Source organism: Lissotriton vulgaris, chromosome 1_1 (genome assembly GCF_964263255.1).
Source record: "Lissotriton vulgaris chromosome 1_1, aLisVul1.2, whole genome shotgun sequence".
Classification (NCBI taxonomy): domain Eukaryota; kingdom Metazoa; phylum Chordata; class Amphibia; order Caudata; family Salamandridae; genus Lissotriton; species Lissotriton vulgaris.
Window position 1 is genome coordinate 970,682,029 of NC_141685.1, and position 23,668 is coordinate 970,705,696.

The 23,668-nt window shown below is 45.0% G+C and overlaps 1 protein-coding gene across 2 annotated transcripts in view; it reads left to right on the top strand.

Moving 5' to 3' along the window:
• LOC147748313 (coagulation factor XI-like) overlaps positions 1-23,668 on the top strand; it is a 372,640-nt gene that overhangs the window by 75,063 nt on the left and 273,909 nt on the right. For both annotated transcript variants that reach the window (XM_086936406.1, XM_086936407.1), the window contains exon 3: positions 17,917-18,064. In XM_086936406.1, the coding sequence (XP_086792532.1) occupies positions 17,917-18,064 (148 nt within the window). The remainder of the gene's footprint in view (positions 1-17,916; positions 18,065-23,668) is intronic.

The window sequence follows — 23,668 nt, forward strand, 5'->3', positions numbered from 1 at the left end:
ATTAAAAAAGTGTCATTTACAATACCAATCGCTCAAACTTTCCTAATGCGAAAAATTAAAAGTATGGACATTGTAAATCACAAAACAAAAAAATAAAATGTCATTTAGAAAACCAATAGCTCAAACTTTCCTACTGCGAGACCTATTGGCAACGCCAGTGCTTGTTTCCTTGAACCTCTTCATCTCTAGTCTGTAGTGTCCTGGCTGTGGGAGTGCTGAGTGGCACTGATGATGGTGAGCTTGTAAAAATGATGGTCAGGGTGCCGGTATTGGTGACTTTGTAGCTGATGCAGCTGGCATCAATGGTAGTGTTGGCCAGCATAGAGAGCCAGTGAGGCTCATCAAAGGTGGGGGTGGTCTCATTTCATTGTATCTTCAATGAAGCATGATGCAGCATTTAGTGTGCCCTTAAGAGGTGCAAGTGGAATGTATGGGAGTCCATAGAACACAGCATTGATACCATCTAGATTCAAGAGCAAAATGGCCTATACACCAGTTCTAAAGTGACTTAGGATTTTCACGTTCCGGTATCATTGCTGTGCCAGTCACGTGGGTGTATGAAAGTGGTGGGCCCTTGAATGGCGGTATCTGTTGCTGTGAGTGATGTAATGTGCTGGGCCCACAGCTGGGTGTGTGTATGGTCTTGTGGGTGTCACGTATGAAAGGTGTGTGAATGGCCTGTAAAGAGGTTAGCGCCTTGCCGTGGCTTTACAGCTCACAAGCTGTGAGTCATTGGTTCAGGTTTTCGACCTTCCAGTTATTAACAGTGCATTTCATTTTTTCGAAATCTCTTGCTGATAAAATGTTATGCTCTGAAACTTCACTCACCCTTGTGCCAAATCCAACCAGTATGTGTATGTACTTGAGAAATAGATGGTCGTGAAGTAATATTTGTCTTTCTCTGCCAGGGTGCACATTGTCTCTACCTTGTCTGTTGATGTGAGTGTTGTAATATGCTGTGCCTGTGACTGGCTGTTTGAATGGCCTTGTGTGTGTCACGTATGAAAGGTGTGTGAATAGTCTCGAAAAAGATTGATGTCTTGCCACGGGTGTACAGCTCACGAGCTGTGAGTCATTGGTTCAGGTTTTCGACCTTTCAATTTTTAACAGTGCATTTCATTTTTGTGACATCTCTCGTTAAGAACATTTTACGTGCTGAACCTTCCCTCACCCTTGTGCCAAATCCAACCAGTATGTGTGTGTGTACTTGAAGAATAGATGGATGGGCAGTAATATTTGTCTTTTCTGTCTTTCCCTGCCCAGGTGTACATTGTCTGTAGGGAAAATATACCAATTCTAGATATTTACGTAACCTTAAACCTCAGGGGAGTACAGGGTGGTGTGCCTCTTGTGGCTCCCAATATGTTTTCTTACCCACAATGCCCTGCAAACCTCAAAATGTGACTAAAGGCGCACATTCTCCTTGCATTACTGTGCCATATTCTTCTAGAATCAAAAAGAAGCCTCTCTGTGTTTCCCCAGGTCTTCCAATTAACCCCTTGCGCGCCAGGGGTTTTCCCGCTGTGTGCTGGGTTTTTTGAAAACCCGCGTTAAATGACGAGCTCAGCTCGTCATCAGCATACGAGCGCCATAGCTGATGACGAGCTGAGCTCGTCATCGGCATCAAAGGGGTTAAAACGGTACCTCAGTTGTGTGGGTGAGTCAAGTGCATGCGACAGGGAAGGGCCAAAACTTTTGTAATAGATAATTTTGGTTTCTCCTCAATACATTTTGGGCCCTTCCCTGTTGAATGCACTTAGTATACCTACACAAGTTAGGTACCATTTTTATTGGGAGACCTTGGGGAGTACTGGGTTTTAAGAAATTCGTGTCAGCCTAGTGATCCTACAACTTTTCCACAGAGAAATATGAGGAAAATGTGATTTGTTTAACTAAATTTCAAGTTTGCAGTTGATTCTGGGTAGGAAAACGTTAGCAGATCCATGCAAGCCACACCTCCCTGGACTTCCACTGTGTCTAGTTTTCAGAAGTGTCTGAGTTTGGTAGGTTTCCTAGATGGCTGCTGAGCCCGGGACCAACAACACAGGTAAATTCTTTGTAAAAGCAGGTCATTTTGTGATAGTTTGATGTCTCCAAAATACTCATTAGGGCCTTCCTTGTCGCAGACACTTAGCCCACCCACATAAGTGAGGTGGCATTTTTTTGGGAAGCCGTAGGGGAACGTTGGGTGGCAGGAAATTTGTGTCAGCCCAGTGGTGATCCCACAACTTTCCCACACAGAAATTTGAGAAAATTTGATTTTTTTCTAAGCTAAATTTGAGATTTGCAGGAGATTCAGAGTAGGAAAACATTTGGGACTCCATGCAAGCCACACCTCCCTGGACTTCCCTGGGTGTCTAGCTTTCAGTGGGTTTGGTAGTTTTGTCTAGATGGCCACCGAGCCAGGGACCAAAAACGCAGGTCTCCACAGTACGTTTTGGGCCATTTTGTTCTGTGGGCACTAGGCCTACCCACATAGGTGAGGTACTATTTCTATCAGGAGACTTGAAGGAATGCTGGGTGAGTGGATGTGTGTGGCAGATTCCTGAATGTTTCATCACAGAAATGTGTGGAAAAGATGTTTTTTTTCAACAAAGTTTGAGGTCTGCAAGGGATCCTAGGTAACCGAACCTGGTGAGAGCCATACAAGTCACTCTATCCTGAATTTCCTGTGGTGTCTAGTTTTAAAATGTTTACAGGTTTGCTAGGTTTCATTAGGTCCCGGCCGAGCTAGGACCCAAAATCCACAGCTAGGCATATTGCGAAAAAAGGGTACGTTTTCAGTGGAAAATTGTGATGTGTCCACATTGCGTTTTGGGCCGTTTCTTGTGACGGAGTCTAGGCCTATCCACACAACTGAGGTACCATTTGTATCGGGAGACTTGGGGAATGCTGGTTGGTGGAAGTTTGTGACTCACTGCAGAATCCAGAACTTTCCATAAGGTAAATGTGGGTTTTTTTGACAAAAGTTCAGGTTTGCAAGGGGTTCTGGGTAACAGAACCTGGTGAGAGCCACGTAGGTCACCCCATCTTGGATTCCCCTGGGTGTCTAGCTTTAAAAAATGTCCAGATTTGCTAGGTTTCCCTTTGTGACGGCTGAGCTAGGGCCCAAAATACACAGCTAGGCAAATTGCAAAAAAGGGTCAGTTTTCAGTGGAAAAATGTGATGTATCCATGCTGCATTTTGGGCTGTTTCCTATCATGGGCTCTAGGACTGCCCATACAAGTGAGAATTCATTTTTATCGAGAGACTCTGGGAAATGCTGGGGGGAACGAAATGTGTGGCTCTCCTCAGATTCCAGAGCTTTCCAGCTCAGAAATATGAGGAAGATATATTTTTAGACAAAATATCAGGTTGCAAGGGATTCTATGTAGCAGAGCCTGGTGTGAGCCACACAAGTTGCCCATTCCTGGATTCCCATCGGGATCTAGTTTTCGAAAATGTACAGGTGTGCTAGGTTTTCCTAGGTTCCGGCTGAGCTTCTGCCTAAAATCCACAAGGAGCTACATTGCAAAAAAATGGTCAGTGTTTAGTGGAAAAATGTGATGCCTTCACCTTGTGTTTTGGGCCGGTTCTTGTTGCAGGCACTAGGCCTACTCACACAAATGAGGTACCATTATTATCAGGAGACTTAGGAAACACAGAATAGTTGAACAGGTGGTATTGCCAAATGTCTTTCTATGCATTTTTGCCTTCCAAATGTAAGACAGTGTTAATAAAATAAGTATTTTTGAAAATGCCCTCTAATTCACATGCTAGTATGTGTACCCACAAATTACAAGATGGGCAAATAACCACTACTCCTAAATTCCATATCTCGTTCCCATTTCAGAAATACATAGGTTTCCTTGATACCTATGTTTCACTCTTCATATTTTACCAAATGAAGTGCTATATACTTTGTACACAATGAAAAAACAATGTAAGGCGCAGCTCAGTTATTTGCTCTGGGTACCTTGGATTCTTGGGAAACCTACAAGACTCCTAAATCCCCAAAACCATAAGGGTTCAGTGGAGCTAACGGTATATTGTCTAAAAAATCTGCCATAGTTAGAAGAAGCTACAGGTGAAAACGTAGGCACAAATGGTTGTTTCTTTCAACTCAATTTCAATGTGTTTTATTTTCAACTGTTACTTTCTGTCAAAAAACCTTGAAGGATCTACACAACGACCCCTTGCTGAATTCAGAGTTTTGTCTAATTTTCAGAAAAGTATAACTTTCCAGGATCCATTATTAGTTTCTTACCCGTTTCTACCACTAACTTGAAGATGGTTGAAAGCACAAAAAAATTGAAAAAATAGGATATGCCCAGTAAAAAGTCAAAACTGTGTAGAAAATGTTGATTTTCCGACAAAAGTCTGCCTGTTCCTGGAATCTGTGAATATGGTGATTTTAGTACTACAAACTCTTCATTGAAATCATTTGCAGGGGAAATAAACAGACGCTTTCATCTGCAGCACTCTTTCCCATAATCCTCCAAAGAACAAAATTCAGCTGTATTTTGGTTAATTTCTCGGTCCCCTCCAGGTGAATCAACAAACTCTGGGTACTTTTGGAATCCTCATGATGTTGGAAAAAAAGGATGCACTTTTGGTGTGAATACCTTATGTGGACAAAAAGTTATGGGGGCCTAAGTGTGAAGTATCCCAAATAGCCGAAAAAGGCTTGGAAAAGGGGGCGGTGAGGGGGGCCTGGCAGCCAAGGGGCTAAAGAGGCATTATTGGTGATTGGGGTAAGCCATCATCCTCAAAGGAGGTGGCTTTGAAGGATTTGAGGTTGTTGATGAGGTTTGAGAAAGACAGTGTTGTGAAGGGCGACCATCGTTGGATGCAGCAAAGAGGGGTGAAAGTATGAGGGAAAGCACGCTCAGGGTCCGAATACGACATTGACGCAGTTGCAGAGGCTCTCCAACAGCGCAGCTGTGAAAAAGCCGTGTAAGGACTGCCCACCCTATAATTACTTTTTTTGTCATTGTCGGGCATTTCCTTTGCCGTTCCCACGGCGATGGCTATAAAATAGACACTGCAATGGGAAAGTCAAATTAAGTTCCAGCACGGCATGGACTGAAATGTCCATACCGTGCTGTAACGTATTTGCATGCACATAGGGGGGCACATGTTGTGACCTCTCCTGTGTGCATTCACAAGGCGTGAGGCACAAGGGGGCCCTGCAGGGCCCCCTTTCTTTCCTCACTGCCACTGATTTCATGGAGGAAAGACTTCCATGAAATTAGTGGCAGTGATGAAAGTCATATGCTTGGCAAGACCGCAGTGGTCCCGTCAAGCATATAGATACCTCTGGACCACCGCACCACCGCCAGGAAATGGCGGTTCCCTGGCAAAGTCAGCGGTCCCAACGTGGCACTGCCACTAGGGTCCTAATGTGGCGGTCACAAGACCGCCACGCCACCATGAGACTTGTGGCCCTCGGACCGCCAGACTCATAATCAAGCCCTTAGTGCTGCCTATGATAGGTTAGGCCATCTGTGTTGTTTAAATGAAGAAGAGGCTGATAACACTACAATTGACTGTTCAGTGTGAGATTGAACGATCAAGTAGCGAGTTGATGCTATGCTTAACAGTCTCAAAGAGCATCCTGCTTCAGTTGACTTCCTCGTTGAAGGCATTGGTATACTACCTGGCATTGCCTGATAATTTGTGTACTGAGAGCAGGGACTTTACAACAAAATGTCAACAGGGGTTTGCTTTTCTTCCTTTTTCTTTTATGTCTGAGCATGAAAGGTGCATTGTTGATGAGGTATTTACAGTAATACGGTTGCTGACGGGTACTGCTTGCAAATGCCTGTCTTTGTTGAGGAATTGCTGTTCATATGTTTTTGTATAAATGAGCTGAAGTTGTTTAGAAGGAAGCTAATGTCAGATGTTAATGTGGAGGGGGCAGGTATGTGCATTAAGTTGCTGATGCAAATATTCTTGAAGGATCTGAAGGTTTGTTCTCTTTTGGGCTGACCACAGTATTTGGGTGAATGCTGAGCAGGGAGATATAGATATACCAGTACAGAGATATGGGTGATTTGCATTGAATGGTTGGCGATGTTGAGAAGATGTTTGAAGTATGTTTATGTTAATCAGCTACAGAGGAACAAACACAGCTTTCAAAAACAGAAAACATCACTTTCATCAATGTATGCAGTCTGTAAAATGAATATTATCTAGCTTCCAATTACTTCAGCTAGGTTTATAGCAACACACTATGCTGGTTTAGGCTTTAGGATAATCTTAAAATGTTCTTGCACTTGACCAAAGTTTTGCGCAAACTGAGTCCTTGGCTCAGCTCTACAATGTTTGTTTACACACCCACCAGTGAAACAAGTTAATTTAGTTCAATGCACTAGTGCTGAATGTGAAAAACAGGTTCTTGTAGCCCCGCAGAACCCCACCAAATACATAAATGAGGTGGTGTCAATGCTTTTGAGTTACTAACAGGGAGCAGTGGTAATCCAAACGATCATTCAATAATGATTAATACACTCAAGATCACTAGAAACTAAGGGGGTCATTACGATGGAGGATTTTCCGCATCCTCCGGGCCGGCGGAAGCCACCGCCGGCCAGGAGGATGCGGAAAATCCTCTGCGGACCCACCAGGACCCACCGCCACACTAGGATGGCTGGTGGGTCATGGTTTAGGTCCGCAGCTTTTCCGCCGCGGCTGGCTTACAACCGCGGCGGAAAAGCACTAAAATGGTGACGGTGTCTCTCAGACACTGTCATCCAGATTAGGATGTGCTTTTGAACATGCTTTTCCGCGGCGGCTTTTCCGCCGTGGAAAAGCATGTGTAACTGCACTGCGGGGGCCCGTTGCGGGCCCCCTGGGTGTAGTGGGGGGGGTGCACATGTGGGGGTACCTATGGTACCCCCCTGCATTTGCGTGCACAATGCAGCAGGCACCACGCGGTGCCTGCCGCTTTGTGCACGCAAATGCTGTGCATGCTTTTTTAACATTGCTGCGGGTGCAGCTTGAAGCTCCACCCGCCGCAATGTTAAAATAGAGGATGTGACCGCCACCCAGGCGGTCACATCCTAATCTGCAATGAGGGAACGCCGCAGCCCATGCGGACGTTCCCTCATGCTCTGGGGTCGCGGACAGACTCAAGTCCGTCCGCGATCGTAATGACCCCCAAAATATGTATTTCAACATATTTAGTTGAAAATAGTTATTTTAAAATGCTGAGATCTAGTGCACACAACGTTGGCGACATCACAGAAGATAAGAAGATAATAATACTGTACCTAAGCTTTTCAGTAACAGTGATTACAAGGAAAAAATCATAACATCACAATTTACAGCCCTTCTACCCTTACTGTGCTATCTGTAAACTGTATGCTAGTTCTTGCAGATGAATAAATAATAAGTCCGAGTTTCGGAGGTGGTGCGCATACCTGGACAACCAGGTTTGTTGTCTGTTTGCAATAGTTTGTCAGTTACTTGAGTAAAAGAGCTAGGATATCTCATGAACACAATCTTGGCATCAGTTCGTGAAGACAGAATGGAATGCTTCACAGAGTCTTGGGGAGTCTTGCTGGAGGGTTCTTCTTTTGAAATGGAATCTTGTTCTGTGCTCATCTGCTTCTGTGACCTGAGTGAAGTTTCTCTCCACTTAAGGTGATGAGTGGTGGTCCTTAAATGCTAAATTATTATCAGGGATGAAATGCTCTGATAATTTTAGGAATGTTGTATACATATTATGGGCACCATAAGAAGGGTTTTAGACACATTTTTAAGAAAATAGGAGATGACGGGACATCAATTCAGACGACACCCTTTTGATGATTTATCTATGGATCTTCCTTTGATGGCATTGACATTATGATAAGTGAACACTGGTCTCAGACTGAGTGTCACATCAAGTGTTATATCTAGGTTGTTATCTGAATGACTTGACAGTCTCTCAACTCTAGGAATGATAAGAGAGGATGACATTAGTGTATTAATGTTTATACAAGAGGTATCAACAAGCTGGACAGGCTAACTAACTATTGCTAAAATGGAACCTATCCTTTATGTATTTAAGAATCTAAAACTAAAAGAAAGAAGCATAAAAGCAAGTGGTTAAAATAGATAAAGTACTAGAATTAAGGACTGAAACAGTCATAAAATTTATGACATTCCTGGAATCATTTCATTTTTTTTTCCTGTTATACAATCTGTTGCAGCCACAGATTGTATAAATACATTACGAAGGACAAATTTAATTAGTTAGCCATGAATACATAAATACACATATTCAAAAGATCGAGATCGAGTGGAAGAGACATACACAAATTCACTCACTCCCAGGATGATAAAGACCTAGCAGCCGATTTAAAAAAAGGGTACCCAGGTCAAGAACGGCCCCAGATCCTTTTCCCTTTAACCCTTCCCTTATTGCCTTTCCACTCATAGAGTGCTGTCTCTAGATTACAGATATGCAGAAAGCGCCCATTCCATTGTTGAAAGGAGGGAGGCAGGAGATCAAGCCATACTGAAGCAACACATAGCCTAACAACCAATATAGCAAAACCAATTAAGCCTTTCCCAACCACAAAATCTGATTCACCTGCCCCCAATAACATAAGCTGAGGTGACAGGGATATGCTATCTTTAAGTACATTGCCCAAAGAACCTGCTATTTCCTGGCCCAGTGGTTTTAGGTTAGGGAAGGTGGCAACCATCTTTCGAAACACGGCGCCGGGAACTACAGGAGGGGGAATGCAGATATTCAGGTGTATCCGCCTGTTTTTGATTTCGAGCGCTACCGCGCTAAATCTTCTCCTCCCGGTTTGAGGCCTCCATTGAATACTAATGAGAGACAGCCAACTACGCGAGCTTCGTTTATTCTTCTTTTTCATCTACACTTCTGTTCCCAACCGGGTGGCCAAATCACCATTACCGTCTAACAACCTATGAGGCCCTGAAGATTCGCAGTCTGTTCCCTGCGATGAAACACGTGTTGGCCAGTACAGAGGAACATTAAAACCGGTGTTACACACCAAGAACTTTACAGCTTCTTGAACTCTTTGCATTGCATCAATTGACCCACTCACTTAAGTCTTGATGTGCTCGCTCTAATTTTCTCCTTGATACTGTAAATCACTAAGCAATTACTGTTTGTCTACAGTGCAAGGGCTTTGTTGTTATTATACAGACCCACACTGGATGCCTGGCAACTAAAATAGTAGGTCCCCACCCCATTTGGCAATTTTTGCCGGTGTTATATATAGGCTAAAAAGTGTTTTATAATGTTGTGCTTGCAATTTGCTGAACACAAAAATTACCCTCCCAACTGGAGTGATTTCAGAAGGCCAGAGTCTGACATCTCAAGCCTCCCCTGCCACTTCAGTTCATGCTTATCCAGTTCGTCCGAGACCACTCCTAGCAAACAGCCATATAATTGCGAGATTGAGGAGCTTATGCCATTTGTTAACTTTTCAATTAGGGAAATCTGCTTGAAGCCTGCCGCACCACCTGCCTTCCTCAAAAGAAAATCCCATAGCTGTAGATATTTTTAAAAATCCAGAGTGCCAATGTTGAATCTACCCCTGACCACTTCAAATGATGTAATATGAGCCCCAACCAAAATATTCCAGATCCTACCAAAGCCCCCCTTTCCCACCTAACTAAATAATCATCCTGAAAGATCCTAGGGAGCTGATCGTTCCTGAGCAGAGGAGTGTACCTGCAGTATCTGCCCACCCGCAGTTTTTTACAAACACATACCCAGTTCCAAAAAGCAGTGATCAGGGTCTTACACTGAATTCTTTTGAAGTAACTCAGCTCAAAAAAGTTCACAAACAGCTGTTAGCGGTTGCCCCAATTAGAAGTTCAGAAATTGAAGTGACATAACCTGGCGCGTCTCCCTCCCTAGCCTCGACGTTAAATAAAGGACCATAATATTGAAACGGTGCCACTAAATAATATAGTTTGAAATTGGGAGCCCTTCCTTCTCTAAGTAGGCACAAAAAAGCATTAGCCCTTCTAGACCTCCCATTAGACCAGATAAATCAAGCCGCCAATCTACCCTTGCTGTGATATTTACTCCCAAATATATCACTTTGTCGACAATCCTGCTATCAGAGACAGTAGTAAATCTGTTTATCAAGACCTGAGTTTTAGCCCTGTTCAACAAGAACCCTGATGAATCCCAAATTCTCAGCTATCATTTCCACAGATCGCAGTGCCCTGTCAGGATCAACTGTGATTGTTGCCACGTCAACAGCATAGGCCAATATCTTAGTGTCCCAGCCCTTGAGACTGACAGGGGGGATGTCCAGGGAGGCTTCCAACTGCCTAAGAAAGGAATCTATGTCCAGTGCAACTAACAAAGGGGAAGAGGGGCAGCCCTGTCTCGTTCAATCTAGAAAATCTCCAACTGTCGCCCCATAATTTGCAGTCGAGCAGTGGGGTTAAGATACACTACCCATATTGCCTTAATGAAGGATGTCCCCAGGCCATTACCCTCCATATTCGTCCAGAGATAGTCCTCTCTGCATCGAGCAAGGCAATCCCCATTAGCTTCTCTAGGACCTCAGTGGTATCAAATAAAGAAATTATTCGCTGCACATGATCCACAGTTCCCCTCCCCTGGATGAAGCCATGCTGCTGGGCTGAGAAAAGACATTGTATTACATTGCTTATCCGACTTGCAAAGATCTTTGAATATAGATTTACATCGCTGTTTAAAAGAGTGATTGGCCTATTATAGCCCAGGGCTGTAGGATCCTTAACTTTCTTCAACAAAATAACAATATTAGCTTTGCTCCAGGAGCCTGGTGGTGGTGCGCCTTCTCTAATTTCCTTAAACAGCTCCAGCATATCCTGATGGATTTCTTTATTTTAAAAAACCTTATAGAACACTAAAGGAAAACTATCTGTTCCTTTGGCTTTTCCTGGTGGAAGAACTTGGAAAATTGCCTGAAACTCCTCAAATGAGACATCCCACCCAATAGGAGTCTCTCATCTTGGGTTACCTTAACGATCGGCACAAAATCCTCTGAGGCTTGAGAGAAGCCCATGGGGAAGCTTTATAGAGATCGAAGTAAAATTTCCTAAACACCTCACTGACCTCACCGGGATCCGTTATTACTCCACCTTGCATGTCCCTTATCTGACTAATGCGTCCGTGGCTTGCTGTTGCCTAGACCTACCCTCGAGGAGCCCCCCCACACGTTCACTGTGCTCATAACATTCTTAACTCTTGACTAGGTACCTCCCAGCGGTTTTCTCCACTGTGAAGTCATTCAAACACTGAATTCAACACTGGGGTCAGATCCCTCCTACTTGCCACAGCACTAATCAATTCTGATCCTAGGAGACTACGGTTTTGGTACAATTCTTTAATCTGTCCCTGTTCTCTCTTTTGTTTGGTCAGACTGAACGCCAGGGTTTCACACCTTATCGCAGCCTTAAAGGCATCCCAGACCATTCCTTATTGATAGTAAAATATCCCATAATCCAATCCTTCACATGATTCAGACAGAAGTGCCCTCTTGAATGACCTCTTTCTAACCACCCTTCTTATTCCGTCAAGTGGGAGATTGAAAACAATAGGGTTGTGATCGGACATTACTCTGGGAAAGAGTTCCACCTGAGCCCCATTAAGTAAGATCGGTGACACCAGAAAATAGTCCAGCCTGGCAAACTTGCCATGAGGAGCGGAGTGATAAGTATATCCAGGCTCGGAAGCTTTCAACGTAGTCCAAACATCAATTAAACCAACATCTCTCAAGAAATCTTTAAAAGATCTCGAAGTTTGCAGCTTACGCCAAAAACTAGAAACTTTACTGCCCCCAGGCCCTACTCTAGATCCATTTAAATTTAGATCCCCACAGACCACATATGGTGCAGGCCAGGAAGGCAATTCAGTAGCTAAAAAATTCAATAGGCCAGGATCATCTAAAAACTGGGGCATAGACTGAGCACAGTGTAAAAGCACCATTGCCAGCTTTGCACTCCATTATTGCCCATCTGCCATGCTTGTCCTCTGCTTTACGACCCGATATAATAGCATTCCCTCTAAATAAAATAGCTACCCCCTTAGTCCTAACGTCCTCTGTTGTATGACATACTGTCGCTATTCCACTCACCTGAAAGCCAGGGGCCGTGGAAACTGAGATAGTCCTCCCTCTCACCTCCAGACCAACCCTCCACGCTAATCAAGTTGCATGGGCGATTGGTCCCAAGGAGAAAAGGAAGGGGGAGGGATGACACAAACGTGGGAGAAGTTGTCAACTCAGTAGGACTATAGGCCTACTCATGAGAACGACCATAAGAAGGGATGGGGTTGGTCTCATGTCTTTCAGACTGAGGGTGACGCCACTCCCTGGAAATCACAATACACCGTGGACAAAGGTGAGTAACTGGAAAACCTCTACTACTTGGAAGAAGACAGTATAGTTCCCTTCTTTACTTTATAAAGTAAGAGGACCAGTGAATACCCAAAACAGTACCTGCAGCTGGTCTTTAGCAGCTCCCATCAGAGAGGAATAATATCCTCACTACTATTTGGTATGTATAGTCCAAAGGACACTGACCCCAATAAACCTATGAACAAAAAAGTACTTGCAGCAGGAGGAAGGGTCACAGGTTTGACGAAAGGAACAACAAACAAAAAGAATGATCCCCAGCTCTGGTGTGTAGACCTGCTGTCCTCAGGGCATCCAACAAGGAATGAGGGGGTGAGCAGTTGACTGCACAGCTTACCAGAGGTACCAGGATGGAACTACGCAGGTAGTTCCTACAAAGTCAAAAAGAAAATCCACAAGGGAACTGCTCCAGCGGTTCTTCTCTGCATGAGGAAGTGAGAGCAGCCAAAACCCTGAGCTCCAGAGAGGAATATACCCTGAGCACCACTTCTGCGGTCCTCACAAGGACAATCCAAGTGTGGCCGGCGGAACGCTGTGAGCATACGTTGAGGTTGGAATGGTAACCGCTCCTGCAGTTTAATGTGTGGCAGAACCTTGAGCAAGATGGGTTGTTGACTCACCAGTTAGTTATTTAAAGAGGCACGGCTCCTGCGGTCCTCTACCAAAAGGTGCGGCACCAAAAGCAAAGGCAAGGATAGTTCCAGAAAAGGAACCGCTCCAGCAGTCCCCGTTGTGAAGTAGGGTGAACGCGGCCAATTGCCACTCCCCTCCAAGGCCTGGAAGCTGCCTGGGTCCAACTCCGTTGACCCTGAAGGAAATCATTTAAGCCAAGCAGCTGGTGATGGGAGACGCTCATTTTTATAGGCGGACGTCTCACACGTGGTAGGGGGTGCGTGTAAGGAAAGGAAAATGCCATATTCTCGCAGGAGTATGAGTCTTCTGCGAAAGGAGCAGAGAAAAAGACAAGGATGTGCGCAAAGGAACACCCCGTGCTTCATCAGCTAAGGTAGGTGTCCTTATGTATGCCAGCTACACTCTTCCAACCCTTCTTGAAAGGGAAACATGCTAGGGGACTGCCTGTGACCCCTGCAAGCTCCTGGGACCTGCACTCCAGGGTGGTAACACATACTGCCTTCAGACCTAGAAAGTCCAACACAACACTATCAACCCGTGCTATATTAGTCTCCTGAAGGCAATATATTTAGCTGCTCTTAAAAATGTAAGATCTTCTGCACTCATCTCCTTTTAGATCTATCATAAAGCCCACAGATATTGATAGTGGTGATGCAAAGCTTAGCCTTCCCACCAGAAGGTTGCTCTATCCACCAGGAATGATCTCCCAAGATTGATAGAATTCCTCAAATGCCGAAATACTGTTCTCCACCTATATTCAAGCCCCAGCCTATCCTTCAGTGCAACCAAAAAAAAGAACCTACTAAAAGTTCCTTGCTGCAATTTAGATACCACTTCATCCAAACCCCTTCCTAACACCTTCCACCCCCAATTACCCAAAACCCCCTCCCCCTCCCGAAATCCACCACTCCCCCCTGCCAGTGAAAGCAGCCCGACCAACCAGGTCAGTGTGATGAAGACCGCACAGGACACCGCAGGCTCCCACATCGAAGCCCTCCTCCACACCCCAACATACCAATGTGATAACATGAAAAATACTGCCAACGAGACCCTAAGCTCCCAAAATTAAAAAACAAACAATACCAGTAATACTGAGGAAAGGCCCAACACTGGTTATCCTGCCTCGCAGTTTCCTGAGCTAACAGCCCATGAACTATATATTGCTTCTGTCTGCCAACACCTGCTCAAGATAGTCTATATCTTGTATTTCAGAGGTAAACATTTTTACAGTCCCTACAACTCTCGTTTTCAATCTGGCTGGGGCCAGCAAAAAAGCCTCAAAACTGGCGTCTTGATAAGGCTTAATGACCTGCCGCAGACACCACCTACGCTCTCCTGTTATATGTCAGAAGTCAGGGCGCACAAAAAAGGAGGACTCCCGGTATTGCCTTCTTGCCTCTGGCCAAGCCTACTCAAAAAGGCTTTCCGTAACAGGAAACTTCTGAAAAATACTAAGATGGCCCTTGGCTGCCTCTGACCTCTGCTGGCCTCTGTAGGTCTGCGGCGTAGTAACAGAAACCGGTGGACCCTCTGAACTTCCTGTTCCCAATCCCATCTTACAAGTTCGGGAAAGGCTTCCTTGAGAAGGTCCAGTATAACGGATCGAATATCATCCCCTTCCAAGCCTTCCTCGATCCCCAGAAAACGAATATTGTTCCTTCCCTGGTGGTTTTTCAGATCCTCCATTTTCCACATGACATCATTCATTGGTCTGTTCTTTGCCAGCAGCCAACTCTGTATCCAAAACGGTTGTTCTCTCCTCTATAATGTTAAGCCGCTCACCAATCTCAGAGCATGCCTACCCCACATTCCGAGCTGTGCCTTCCAGTTTTTTGTGGCCTGCTGGTCTTTTCCCATCTTCCCAGAGTGAAGTAGTGTGGCTCACTGGTTAGAGGCGGCAGACCCGAGAGCAGAGGACGGCCCGGGACCAGGGTTCGATTCCCGGCGTGGCAGGTTTCTGGACCAGGGTCAGCGGACTCGATAATTCTCTCGCCTCGGTGCCCACTCTGATCAGCGATCACACTCGGCAACTCTGGGCATTAGCTTGCCTCATCTTCACTAACGGCCCCACCAGACCGCCGGGGATGCCTGGTATCACCCTGGAGATACCCATTAAGGGACCATCTCTCAGGGAAGCCAGGAAGGGTTTCGCAGCGGTCGAAGCGCCTTGGGACCCTACGGGTAAGTAGTGCGCTATATAAATGCCTATACATTTACATTTACATTTACATTTACATCTTCATCGGTCTCAACATGGTGCTCCTTGATAGACTCTAAGATCAGGGCCAGAGCGGGATCCATGGTTACTACTCCTACAGCCTGTGATGCACACAGAGCAGTCTCTGCCTGGGCGGATGCTGTCTCTGGTGTTCCCAGTATTTTCGTATGGGAATAGTCCCATTTCAGTTCTTTCGTAATCTGTGTTGCCCTTAGCGCCCCTCTGGTACCTTAGGCACTTGAAGGCTCTCAGGTGCTTCAAGTGTGCTAGAACCTGATGGTGAGGAGCTGTACCTAGCTTCACTTTGACTGGAGTTGGAGTCTTCCGAGCGAGAACCATGAGTGAGCGAAAATAATTTATCAGTCCCATCGGATGTGAGATCGGCTGGGGCCAGACCATTAGTTTCCTTATTACAGTCCAGATTCCTCATGACAGGGAGCCAAAGATCGAGAGTTATACATAGCTCTGTGCTCTTTCCCTGGGGCTTCCTGATTCATCTCTCTGGGGATACTGACCACCTCCCTATTCACCAGTCTCCCATAATGAAGGTAGCCACAACTTCAATGAAAAAGAGCCCCCATCGGCTGTGGCTTAACCTGCCACCTCAATCTCCTCCTGCTGCGCCAATGATATCCCAGATCAGTCTTCTGATACAGGGCCCACCCTCTGGCCTAACTTGTCAAGCTCCTATAGTACTCCCTGAGCTGGCTGGTCCACACCTCCGTCCTTAACCCTAAAAAAAAGCTGTGATAGCTGGCTGTGGTGGGGCCAGTGATAGGCCATGACTGACTTTGCTGGGTACCGAGCCCCACTCCCCAGAGACTTGTGTTGCCCCCTGTTTTTTGACCACACCTTGAGTGTGGGCCGTCAAAATCCTCCTCCTTCCTGCCGCTCTACTCTCCAGACAGTTTTAGACAGCACAAGACTCCCTAGGCTTTCCTGCACGATCCTCATTGTGGACAGGAAGAGACTCTTGCCTTGGTCCATGCACCTGTAGAGCAGCCCGCGAGGATGCCTCCTTATCTTGTTTGGCAGTCTTGGGAGCCATATTAAAAAGCATCAAGAAAGCTAACCCCCAAGAAAAGCTTGCACTATCTTCAGGGCTGATCTGGAATATCATTTAGGAAGACTTGCCCACCCGCTCAAGACTCGGTTCAAGGTTCGGGTCAGCCTCCCTGCCAGAACCGTGAATGCTCTGCCGTACCTTCTGCAAGTTTCCACCATGCTTGGCTCAGCAATCATGCTGTGTCAGAGGCCGCTATATAATCCGTCCAGACTTGCTCAGCCCTCGCTCCACACACAAGGAGCTTTGAGGAATCAATGCGCACACTGCCGGCAAGACGAGAGACTCCCCACAAGCACGTAGAGGAAGATCGCCCTCCGCCGCGCAGAGTGGTCGCTCTGTAATGCACAGAGTTGCAGAGGAGTGGAATGCCGGTGCTAAGGCCCGGGCCATACGAGACACTACCAATACCGCACCCAAGCGAAAAACCATTGGGGGGGTCCATAGAATCGCTGTGCCATCAGGTGCCGAGAACACCGCTGGCAGGTAAGGTCGCCTGAAGCGAGGTGGAGGGGGCCGCGGTAGGAGCTCCGTAGCAGTAATCCTATGCGGCCACCATCTTGCTTTCCCGAATACCTGGAATAATTTCAGAGCTAAAGTTACTATCACTAAATGTGTTTTTGGTTGACATTGCTTATCAGAGATATTCATTATACATTTCCAAATTAAAAACACATGCAAAGAAATTGCATTAGATGAAAAAAACAGTTCATCACTTGTTACATGTTCAATAATATGTCTTCAGACTGAAATACAAGGGTCTCTGTGCTGGAAGACATTCTTACAACAAAAGGTGAAGTCTCTCAAATTAAAGATTGCTCAATATATATTGCCAAAAAAGACTGTGGTTAACAGGTTTTAAATGGAATGCGGATAGAATAAGATCTATCGAGATAGGTAAGGGTTTGTCTCAGTAAATGTCAGGCAATTATTTTAAACTAGGCATACTGATTGAACTCACATGTGCTCTTCTTTTACATAAATTCTGATGAAATACTGTATAATAAGGAACGTGTGACTTAATATTCACCTTCAATTAAATTATGTGTTCATTACCTCCCTGTGCTGATTAAATGAGTCTCATTTAAATTCATCTAGAGCCAAGAATATACTGCAATTTGTGGTCCATACATACAGACTTGGGAGATACTGCTTGAAGTTAGGAACACTCGCCCCCCTCACTGTGCGTAGAACATAATCACCTTAAATTCAGAAAGCTATTGAAGACCTGCAAGTTTTCACACTAAGCCTGAAACTTTGCAGCAAACGTTTCATCAGCACTTAGAGAGTCTATGACAAGTGTTGGATGCACTATATAAATGCCAATAAATAAATACATTTGTGTCCAGTGGATATTTTGAATTCAATCCCGGATCCAGCATTGGTGTACCTAGATTGGACCCTTCTGCACTGCTGTGTAAAGCTTTCTTTCAGTACATTCCATATTGTCGGCCATAAAAAGTCTTCTGTGCTTTCAGATGGGGAGTTACAATATGTTGGCTGAAGTTCTTTAAATTACAAAGGAAAATGTGCTGATCTCAAGTTTGACTGTAGTTTATCGTAAACATCTGTCAACAAAGTTGCATATAGGACATTTTATTCCTGCATAATATACATTTCTGTCTTTCTGTTTTAGATGCTACTCTAATAAAGAATGTGGACTTTCCTGGAAGTGATGTTGAGACAATCTTGGCCCCAGATGCGGGATGCTGCCAGGTTTACTGCACTGCACATTTTCGATGCTCATTTTTCACCTTTGTTTTAAAGCATCCTAGCATTCCAAGGTATCTGATGTATATTAATGGAAGTTGTGCTATTTGTCTTCACGGGTATATTGACTCTTGACCAACAGAGACAGATTACCAGCATCTAACATGACAGCAGAGCCACAAACATATAGAACTAGTCCTTTACATTTGAGGTGACTTTCAATGTCCTAAAACCAAACCAATTTCGTGCTACAGCTATTTGCACTCAATTTACAGCAAGGTGCAGAAAGAAGGAGGATAATGTGTAGAAAGTATATTTGCAACCCCTTTGCAATATTTTTCTGTAAAGGGTCACAAATGATAATCAATTGTACAGGCAGTTGTTGTACAACACATACCTTTAGTTGTTAATGGACAGTTTTAAATTGTGGTCGCAGGAGGTGGGTAGCCTTTGTGGGAATGGAGAAGGTATATATCTCAGAGCTCCACTCCTTTCAAGGCACTATTACCCTCCCCAGAGAAGAGTTGACCCCTATTCATCACTGATACCCTTAGCAAACTGTAGACACCCATTGTCTAAAGTTTGCTAAGGGTATCAGTGATCAAAAGTTGGTTAGTGATGGCTGGAGTAGTGGAGTGACTGTGTGGAGTCTTGCAGCTGCCATTTTGATTTCAAGCAGCTGCAGCGAAATGTGGGTACATGAGTGCTAAAGGCCCAGATAGAGGGTCACAGTCACACATCCAGTCTGAGCAGGATTCTACTCTCTGTGAGCTCATGTTCAATACATTTCTGAGGTACTGTGGCACTGTGGGAGGGTTGAGCGTCCTGGCAATGAATGGCCCAACACACTGAGAGGAGGCACCGGGTGAGCCAGTGCAGGCTCTTCCCTCCCTACAAAGCAGCTGATTAGGCCCAGAGAGCCCTGTAAATGACATGGAAACAAAATTAGGAAATTAAGGAAAGGAGATGTTGAGGCAGGGTGTTGAGCCCTATGGTGAATATCTTGCAGGGGAGGTGATGCCAAGAGGGTGAGAGCAAGCACCTTGTCTCCTGCACATTGACTAGGTGAGCCCTAAGAGTTTTGCCTGAACTGGAGGCCCAACACCACATACCTAGGATAAGGGGTACAGAGACGTACCATCTCAGCCTGCTTTGGCTGACAGGCCCACTGCAGAGGGTAAATGTGCTGGGAGAAGGGGCGACCTCACCAAGGCTAGAGGACCCACATACGTCTGAGATCAAGCAGGTGTATGGAGTGTTAAGGCCCCAGTCAATACTCCTAAAAGACAGCCCATGGAAGGACAAGATGTGGGCAGATTTGTGGTAACTAAGATATAACTCAGGATCCAACCTTTGATGCAGGCGATTGAGGTGGGATGAAATCTTCAGGGATGAGTCAGGCATAGGGCGATGGTGGCAATTCCACCCACAGCAGACATTAATGCTAACCTACAAGGGTGGGGCCCAGTCGCATTACTCAACCCTTAATCAAATCTGGAAGATCAGTAAGACGGTAGGGGCCCATGATTAATTCTGCCAAAGCAGACTTTGGGAACTAACATACAAAGGTAAAAACCCCAGTTGTGGTGCTAAGGTGCAATCTCCAGAGACCGCAGCCAAAACCAAAAAATACCTTCGTCAAGGCCAACACTGTGAAAGCTTGGAGGGCGGTTGTGTTTTGCAACCCTGGTTCCTCTTGCCATTTTGCCTGGAAGTATCTGAACATTATGATCTGGTGACATTGATATACTCTTTGTACATTCATCATCATGGCTTCTGGCAGACACAGGAAAGAATCCTCCTTTAAAGATCCGGTAACTGCAATTTTCACCAAAAGCGATAAATCCACTCATTCTTCAAGAACCTTCTAGACAGAGGTGAAGAAAACAAAACCCAGTTGACCATCTCGCAGGACTTCCTGGAATGGTTCTCTTACAAATCAAGACCAAGTTCAGCACAATTGGAACAGACCTGACAGAACACCATAAGGAAATACAAAAGGATCTAACAGAGCTGGGGGCAAATGTTGATGACAGGGAACAATTCTTGAATGCAAAAAGATATCTACCACCTGGGCACCAATGTGCTCGATCTGGAGGGTAATATGATGAACATTAGGCTTAAACAAGAGGACCTTGAAAACGGGTCTAGTTGCAATATTATACACAGGGGTTATTCCTAGAGGAGAAAAAGGCTCAGAAATCTAGACATTTGTACAAGTCCTACTCTAGCACATATGGAACCGACTAGACATGCCGCCTATCCATCTCGACAGAACACAGAGTTGCAGGAGTGGGCCCAAGATGTGAGGCAACACCTGACACGCTCACACAAAGCTCATTGCTTTGAAGAGAAAGAGGAATTAATGTCCATCACCCACTTTTTAGACCATGTGACATATGAAGGACTGAAGGTATATTTTTTCAAGACTTAACAGCTTCTATTCTAAGGAGTCTGAGAGACGTTTGACACAGATTACCTCCGAAAACATAAACATAATATATTCAATAAATAGGACCACCCATTTAGGCAATACTAGGCCTCCTCAATGAAGACTTTTAGAAACAAGCGCCTCAACAGCCTGAGGCAGACTAAGGCACACCCACAGAGGTGCGCAGTTTCGCGAGGCAGAAGGGGTCTTCCTTCCACCCTCCAAGAAAGAGATAGACCAGTCCAAGAGTGAAGCACTGCAAGAAGCTATAAAAATTATGGACTTCAGCCCAACTAGTTGCTTGGACACTCAGACTGAAGCGGGGGATGAATGAAGAATCCCAGGTTCAGCCCAGAGACAAGGCTGTGTGGGTGACCCAAAGTGGGAGTGGTCTAGTGGGGTCATGGATCGGGGAGAAAGGAGTGCTTTCTGGATAATTTCCTGGGACTCAAAATTACCACAGGAAAAGGATGAGGAAAGTGGAATGTGACTTATTAGATAGATGTATTGACAGTTGTTTCACACAGTTGAGAATGGAGTGTAGGGAGGGAGAGTGATGTGGCTGTTTTCCAGAGTATTGGGGTGGGTGATCACAGATGACTCTTGCCATCTTCAGCTTGATCCTCCTCCAGAAGGGTTTTCTCCTGGCCTGGACTTTGCTTTTTAGTTATTCACTTGAAAAGGGCCAGGAAAAATGGTGCAGAGCTGTGGAGAAAATAGAGATGGAAAGGAGGCTTAGGTCAATTCCAGAAAGGTAGGGCTCAGAGGTGTTATCTTGCCCTCTCTGTACCACAGAGGAACAGTTAAGACAGTCAGGGATTTGAAGAGGCAATGCATATTACCAGAAACAGAGATATTTACCTATCTCCAGGTCTGTTACTGGGTGTTACACCCAACAATGAAATCAGTAGAGTCTTGCTCTTTGACTGAATTTGAAAAATGGTTAAAAGATGGTGGACATGACAGAAACATCATATTGCAAATGTATAAGCATCTTATGAATTCTCGCTTTCTGTACAAAACACCAGCACAATGCAGATGGGAAGCAGAGCTAGGCAAATTGAATGTCACACTACCAGTGAGAAAGGCTTTATGGTAAACTGCAAACAACATATATATGTTTAAAGATAAGAGAAATGTACTTTAAGGCTCTCACCCATTGGTATCACACACCAGAAAATATAGTTCAATAGGATAACACTAAAGCATTTGGTTGTTGAAGAGGGTTTGGTGCTTTGTGACACTTTCATATATCCCATGGCATTGTCCACAATTACATAGGTACTGGGAGGGAGTTTTGGAAGACGTACACCAATCTTTTACATTTAGTATACTAAGCAAACCACCAGTAACAATTCTAGGTCTACCTACATGGGTGGACTCTTGCACAAATCCATGCAAGGCAAACAGCTCACCATATCTCTAGTAGCAGCCATTTAGAGTAGTCTTGATCTTTGGAAAAAGATAACAGTACCAACCCTGGGCAATTGATTAAGATTTGGACACATTTGCAATAAAAAAGATCTCCCTCTTCATAGAACAGGGACATAAACAATATGAAGCAGACCGGACTCATATATAGCGATTCTCTCTCGAAAGCTCCCGGTGTTAGCTTATCCCAAATACTTGTGCATATTGCAACTTATTCCTGAAGACCGTCAACATGACAGTTTGAAATACCACTCAACACTTCCATGCCATCATGATTCAGCAGCCAGTAGGGGCCCTAAGCACAAGCCATCGTGGGGTCAGGGGAAAGTTAGGTGTTGAGGTTTCTACAATAGATCTCTATAAGTTACTCATTAATACTGCATTTAGGTTTGTGCATCTGATTCTTCACTGGCCAGTGAGCTGTAGCTGAGAGTATGTGTAAGCAATCAGAAAATAATACAAATATTCAAACTGTAAATGGTGGCTGTGAGAAAGTGGATTATTATTTGGGTTGGACTCCAAGGGGGTCATTATGATAGCGGGTGGATCCGCCTGCCAAAATCCACAGCCCGCATGACTTTTCCCCCGTTCCCCGGCAGACGGGAAGACCGTCCACCAGTTTTCCGCCGGTAGGCAATCCGCCCGATTGCCTACCGGGCGGGATAGCCCAGGAATATTGCAGGCACCGCCATCCGTATTAGCATCATGGCGGTGGAATGCCTTTCCATGGCGGAGACTCCCCCATGGAAAGCATGCGGTTATGTCTCTGGGGGCCCTCTGCGGGCCCCCAGGGTGTTTGTGCGGGTGGGGGGTGCACGTGGGGGGTATCTATGGTACCCCCCTGCTGTTTCATGCACAACATAGCAGGCACCGCGCGGTGCCTGCCATGTTGTGCATGAAAATGCACAACATGCTTTTTTGGCATTGCGGTGGGTGGTGCTTTCAGCATCGCCTGCGGCAATGTCAAGAATGCAGGATGCACCCGCCAGTGTGGCGGGCACATCCTAATGACCCCCACAGGACCGCCGCACTAATGGCGGGCGGTCCCATTCTACGTCAGGATGGCGGGCGGACAAAGTCCGCCTGCACTCCTAATAAAGCCCTAAGTGTCCACCTCGAAGGACAAGTCCGCCACATACTAGATGTCATGCAATTTAAATCAAATACATGTTTTCAATCCCTAGGAACCTGACACAAGGCAGTCAGCCTTAAACCAATGGCACTGTGTAAAGTATTCAAGCAGTGCATCCACAGAATAAAAAGTCACACAAAGTACAAGAAAATCCTACAATCATTTTAAAAATAATGTGAAATGTTACGAGCAAAAAGCAATTAAAAATAAAAATCCAAAATAGGAGAACTGGAATAGGATTTTTTAAAGATTTAAGTGAAAATAGCACGAAGAAGCATATCTTAATAATGGCAGTCGATGGCCATGCTAGACTAGGACATAGGTTCAATTTGAGGCTGACCGCGAAGGTGCCATGGCCAGATACACAAATTAGATTGGTCCTGTTGAAAGTCTGGATTTCAAATAGTTTGAAAAAGATTCAAAGACCTAATGCAACAAGTGATTTTCTCATTTTTAATAAGTATTCTTTCCCTGGTGACAAATCTGAAATTGTAGCTACCACTGAGGAACTCCGAGTCAGATACCTACAGTAAAATGATCACCAAGTCTCTAGCACTTTTGAAGTTTTTGCTTCAAAACTCTTCTCCAAATTACAAAACAGAAAATGCCTTTGTTGATTTTTGAGAGATGCTGAAACCCTATAGGTGGATAAATGTGAAATTCAATCCAGTGCCGTGGCACTGC